Here is a 6609-nt window from a genome sequence, read left to right on the forward strand (position 1 = left end):
TGGATTATGTTGATCGTTTTTCTAATGTTGAACCATCCTTGCATCCCTGATATGAATCCCACTTGATCATGATGTATTATCTTTTTGATGTGTTGTTGGATTCTGTTGGCTAGGATTTTGTTGAGAATTTTTGTATATATGTTCATAACAGATATTGGTCTATAATTGATCATAAAATTTAAAGAGAACTTTTATTAAAATGTGTAAAACTAAGCACAGACAGGAAAAAGATATTTAAAAAACAGATACCTGATAAAGCACTTGCATTCTAAATATACAACAAACTCTTTTAAAAATCCAGTAATAAAGAAACCAAGAACCTAATCTAAAAATGGGTAAAAGATCTCAAATAAACTTCAGATACAGGGGCAGCAAATAAAAACATGAAATACTCAACAAAATGTGTCATTAAGGAATGCAAATAAAAAAATGCAATGATATACCAGTACACACTTATCAAAATGTCTAAAATCCAAAAAAAACAATAATAAATGCTGGCAAGAATGTGGAACTCTTATTCATTACTGGTGAGAATTCAAAACAGCACAGCCACTTTGGAAGACAGTTTGGCAGATTCAAGTTCAACAGACACTTATCATGAGATCAGCAATTGCATTCCTTGGTGTTTACCTAAACGGCTTGAATATGTTAAGTCCACAAAAAACCTACACACAAATATATACAGAAGTTCAGGGGAAGGAGAGGAGTAATGAATAGGTGAGCACAGGACATTTTAAAGGAATACTATTCTGCAACATATGGTAATGATAGATACATGACAACATCCACTCATCAAAACCCATCAAACCACAGGACACAATGTACGAACCCTAAGGTAAAACCCAGACTTTAGTTAATAATGTATCAATATTGGTGTAACAAATATAATACACTAATGCAAAACATTAGTAAGAGGACAAATTGTGTTCAGAGGAGAGAGGAGGCGTAGGGGAACTCTTTACTTTCGGCATATTTGCTATGAACCTAAAGCTGCTCAAAAAATAAAGTATGATTAAAAAAAAAAAAAAACTAAATAGCACACAATTTAAGTAAAACTCAGAATTCAATTAAACATTTTTATACAATGTATAAATTTCCCTTAACCACAATGCATAATTAATGTTAGAGCTACTATTCGTTAAATTCATCAGATTCCTAGTAATAACTTATATTAACTTAGAAAGGTCATAAGTCAGGCTGCTAAACAAAGAAAAAGGTGGCATCTTTTCAGTTTAACTTGAGTGTCTCTAATGAGAAACTTAAAATGGTAATGCTGTTGTTAAGTGCTGTCAAGTCAGCTCCAACTCACAGTGACCCAGTACAAGGTTTCTTAGGAATGACTAGTAGGTTTGAACCAGCGACCTTGTAGCTAGCAGTCCAGTGCTTATCCTATAGCATGCCAACAAACTGGCCAAGAACAAAAACTTTAGCTATTCTGTAATTACTCAGAATATGTAAGGGGACAGACATACTGAGGGAGCAAAATCTAGGAAAAAGAGCACACATTTTAAAAAGTATTACATTCTGACACAGCAATTTCTGTCCCAGAAGTTTATTCTACTGATAGATATTCTTACAAATGGTTAAAATGAAGTACGCACAAGGTTGATCACTGCAGTATTGTTAGTTAATAGCAAGAGGTTGGAAATGTTTTATCAGTGAGAGACTGGCTAATGTAGTTCATATACAACCAAACGCTCAGCTACCTTTCCATTTCTCAAATGCAGACGGTGTGTTTAGTACGCTATCTAATGCAGCCCTATGTACATGAATTTATCTACAGAGAACCTGGGAGAGCTGAAATTCAGGGGGATTGCCTTGTTTTCACAGGTCTCATAAGTTTTTCATCACTCTCTATTATTTCTATCACTCTCTATTTTTGAGAAATATTTGTCTCTGACAAGTTTCCACCTTATGCAGATTCTAGCTCTCACAGGTTTTATAAAATAGATTAACAAAAAGTTACTAAAACTGTTGCTCCCAGGAAAGGAAACAGCATTTGAGGCAGGGGTGTTTCAGTTTAAATACTTTGAACATTTTGATACTTGTACTACCTGTTCAAAACAATATTTTAAGTAAAATGTTAAAGAGTTATAGGTTAGGTTTTGTTGTTGCTGTTGTTATTAAGTGGTGTAGAGCTGGTTCCGATTCATAGCGACCCTGTAAAAAGTTTTCAAGGAGCAGCCGGTGAGTTTGAACCACCGACCTTGCAGTTTAAACCAACCTCACTTATGGTTCCATGCTTTATACTACAGTGACAAACTAGAACTTAACTATTCTGTATGACTCAGAAAAATCTTTTTTAATTTTCTTATCTTGATGGTACTAAAGAAAAAAATCTATGGCAAAAGAAAACTAAACACAATCATAAAAGAAAACAGACTTTCAAATGTAACATTTCATTTTGTTTAATGTTAATAAAATACATGAGTGAAGTTTATTGACCAACTAAAGGAGAACATATCTAAGCGTATACATAACCATGGTTATAAAACATTACAATTTGCCAAAGATGCAACCATAGTGGCCACATCATTAAAAATAAGGAACCTTTAGTTTAAGAGTGTTTACAGGTAAAATAGAAAATAAGTTGGCAATATGTATCAAGAGTCTTTAGAACGCTCTTACTTTGACCATAAACTTCTCCTTCAAAACTTTATCTTCAAGGGCAGTTCTACTCTATCCTCCAAGGTCTCTAGGAGGGAGTTCCTGGTGAGGGAACAGTGCACACAACTTGAGGGGCTCATTATGGAGTGAGGGAGAGAGACAGAGCTGGAAAAGGAGCCGTGTGTCTTCTAGGGGTTAAACGTCCCACCCCTGTGAGAGATGGCAGTCAAAAGTGAGTACTGTTCTTAGAGATGGAGCGGCTGGGAACTCCAGACCCAGAGAGGGAGAGGGACTGTGTGATGATGACCGGGAGGCATGGAGAGGATTGTAACCGTGGCAATGAAACGATACACGATAGGATGAATGTAAAGCTAATATTCTCCCATGTAAAGAAACGATACACGATAGGATGAATGTAAAGCTAATATTCTCCCATGTAAACTATCTCATAATTCACAATAAAACATTCAAAAAAAATGTATCTTCAAGAAATAATCAGAAATCCAGTGGAATATTTATAACAACATGTTGTTGTGTGCTGTCAAGTCAGTTCTGACTCATAGTGACCCTGTATGGGGTTTCCAAGAGCAGCCAGTGGGTTTGAACTGCCAACCTTGTGATTACCATCTGTCCAGTGCTTATCCTACAGTATCCCACCAGAGCTGTACATCTTTACAGGAGCAGAAAGCATCATCTTTCTCCCATGGAGTGACTGATAGATTCAAACTGCTGACCTTGCAGTTAACAGCCCAGCTCATAATCCACTACTCTACCAGGAATGTAAAATGGTATAGCCGTTGTAGAAAATGCGGTGGTTCCTCAAAAAATTAAAAATAGTAGTTGTTGTTAAGTGCCATCGAGGAGTGGCTGGCGAGTCTAAGCTGCCAACCTGCATTTCAAACAACCTTGCAGTTCAAATGACCTTGAGGTGCAGTGTTCATCATATAGAATCAAACCAGGACTCCATGTACATTCTTAATTACCAAAATATTAAAACAATCTAAAAGCCCAACAGAAAATAAATAAACAAGATGTGGTACATACATGAAATGGAATACTACTTAGCCAATAACAGAAATGAAGTCTTGATACAGTACATTGTTGTTAGGTACCATGGAGTCAGTACCGACTCATAGCAACCCTATGCACAATAATAGAATGAAACACTGCCTAGTCCTGAGCCAACCACAATCATTGCTACACCTGAGCCCAGCGTTGCCACCACTGTGCCCATTCATTTTGCTGTGGGCCTTCTTCTTTTTCTCGACCCTCAACCTTACCAAATATGAATATCATTTTCCAGTGACTGGTCCCTCCCAATAATATATCTGAAGTATGAGAGACGAAGTCTGGCCATCCTTGCTTTCAAGCAGCATTCTGGCTGTACTTCATCAAACACAGATCTGTTTGATCTTTTAGCAGTCTTTGGTATTTTCAATATTCTCCTCCAACAACATTAACTCAAATGCATCAATTCTTCTACAGTCTCCTCATTCATTGTCCAACTTTCGCATGAATATAAGGTTACTGAGAAAACCTTGGCTTGGGTCAGGTGCACTTTAGTCCTCAAACTGGCATATTTGCTCTTCCAACATTTTGTAGAGGTCTTGTGCAGCAGATTTGCCTAATGCAATATGTCGTTTGATTTCTTGACTGCTGCTGCCACGAGTGTTGATAGTGGATCCAAGCAAAATGAAGTCTTCAAAGACTTCAATCTTTTCTCCAAATATATGGATGTTGTTTACTGCTCCAGTGGTAAAGATTTTTGTTTGCTTTACACTGAGACACAACCCAGAGCGAAGACGGTGGTCTTTGATCTTCATCAGACAGTTATTTAAGTCTTCTTTGCTTACAGCAAGCAAGGTTGTATCATCTGCATATTGCAGGTTGTTAATGAAGCTTCCTCTAATCCTGATGCCATGTTTTTCTTCATATAATCCAGTTTCTCAGATTATTTGCTCAGCATACAGACTGAGTAAATATGGTGAAAGAATACAACGCTGGCACACACCTTTCCTAATTTTAAATCATTCGGTGATTTCATCCTCATATCCCCATTTCCATTTATGTTTAACTGAGACACATTCTGCAATAGATACTTAATATTCACTCTGCCAGCAGTTAAGTAGTTAAGCCTAAGGAGCCAGATTCCGTAAATTCAAATCTAACCAGATCCTATGCCACCTACTAGAAGGTATGTGTGTTAAGGCTAAACACTACAAACTGTGAGCTATGTTGCAACAAATAACAAAATCTGCCACCTCAGTATTTAACTACTGACCTATTAACAGTAACATTTAAAGTTATACATGCCATTAAAACAAATCCAAACTTACCAAATGCTGGAGTATAATATGAGTCCTTTTGAATGAATTAAATCTGAAACAAAAAATGGAATACAATGAGCACAGTGAGCTGTCATGTCAACTTAAAAATACATTATTTTTCCCTTTAGTTTCTTTTGAAAGGTATTACAACAGTGGTACGATTGGTTTCTATTCACCTGGAGGCTCAGGAAATAGAATGTGTGGCTAATTTACACCGTGAACAGCAGCTGCCTTTTTCATGAGACCAGAACTGGATGATGCTCGGCTACTATTACTGAACATTTTGATAAAGGATTCTGTAATAGAATCCTGATCAAAAAGGAGAAAATGCAGAACAGAATTTCAAATTCTCATGGACTCCAAACTTTATAGAATCATGTAGACTAGATGAACACAAGAAACTATTGCCTTGAAATCATCTTTAAACCTTAAACCAGAAATATCCTCTGAAGTCTTCTTAAAACTAAACACACAAGGAAGGAGCATTACACACCACAGCAGGTGCCCTGGTCCAGTGGCTGCTACAATGGGACTGTCAGTGCTGTTGCTGCTGGCCTTGCACACAGCACTGTACTTCCACATGGGCCAGACCAAGAAGCAATGCTTCATGGAGAGATGGAACCCCTGACAAGATCATGGTTATCAGGAATTACTACCGTACTCAAGTGTGGGCTAAGCAAACAGCGATTTTCCTGTCCTCAGCACCTGGTTTGGGGATGTATTATGTGGCAGTGAAGGACCCTGAGGAGAAGGTGATGCTGTCCCAGCAGGAAGTCTCACAGGGCCACTTTACTTTCATGTCCCATGCTCCTGGCAAACCTCCGATCTGCCTGCACGACAACTCTACCAAGATGGCTCTCTTTGCTGGTGGCAAACCATGTGTACACCTACACATCCAGGTTGGGAACACCCGGAGACTGCTGACAAGGATAAACCGCCAGAACTGCAGCTACGAGCCCACCAGCTGCTTGATTAGGTAGAGCAGGTCCAAAATGACCAGGGATATCATGAACAATACTTCCATCTGACCAGCAAGATGACCAACCAGAGGGTCTTGTGGTGGTCCACTGGTCACACTGCCATCCTCATTTTCACTAGCATCTGGCAGATGTATCATCTTAAAAAACTTCTCTGAGGCCAAGAAGCTGGTGTAATGCCCTCTTCCATACGACCCTTCCCTTCAACTCAATACCTTGCCACCTAATACTTTATCCATTTGGATTTCAAAGGGAAAAATGATGGGGGAGGGGGTAATATATATACATATTCATCCCACACAGGACCCATCAAAACCACCATTCAAATAAATCTCACTTGTTAACACCAGTTCTTAAGAATACAGGACAAAGCTTTCAAAATGCTGTCTTAGGGTGCTGTCTTAAGATTTGTGAAGAGCCTGAATTGACCCAGACCAAGTCTTGCTTCTTTTACATCCAGCAGTTTCCCTTTGTCCTTTCACAAAATTAATAACTAAAAAGTCTCTTCCTCTACTCTACCCATCTGTGTCTGCAGTAGGTGACTGGAGGACCCTCCCAAGAAGGCCCTGCCTCACTACTCCCTAGTCAGTCCTGAGTTCATTCAGGCACTTTCTGGATGTAAATGAGGGGGATGGGGGGTGGGCAGATCATTTGCCCCAGAGAATTGCATTTTTTTTATACATTAGAACCTTTTTGAT

The 6609-nt window shown here is 38.5% G+C and overlaps 1 protein-coding gene and 1 pseudogene across 1 annotated transcript in view; one reads left to right on the top strand and one right to left on the bottom strand.

The window, feature by feature from the left end:
• HIBCH (3-hydroxyisobutyryl-CoA hydrolase) overlaps positions 1-5353 on the bottom strand; it is an 83925-nt gene extending 78572 nt beyond the window's left edge. The window contains exons 1-2 of the mRNA XM_006864070.1: positions 5343-5353; positions 4944-4986 (exon numbers count right to left, since the gene is read on the bottom strand). Of these exons, the coding sequence (XP_006864132.1) occupies positions 4944-4986; positions 5343-5353 (54 nt within the window). The remainder of the gene's footprint in view (positions 1-4943; positions 4987-5342) is intronic.
• A 107-nt stretch (positions 5354-5460) lies between these two features.
• Positions 5461-6088, top strand: LOC102842607 (annotated as a pseudogene).
• Positions 6089-6609: the final 521 nt, after the last annotated feature.

The sequence above is a fragment of the Chrysochloris asiatica genome, unplaced genomic scaffold (assembly GCF_000296735.1).
Source record: "Chrysochloris asiatica unplaced genomic scaffold, ChrAsi1.0 scaffold00059, whole genome shotgun sequence".
NCBI lineage: Eukaryota > Metazoa > Chordata > Mammalia > Afrosoricida > Chrysochloridae > Chrysochloris > Chrysochloris asiatica.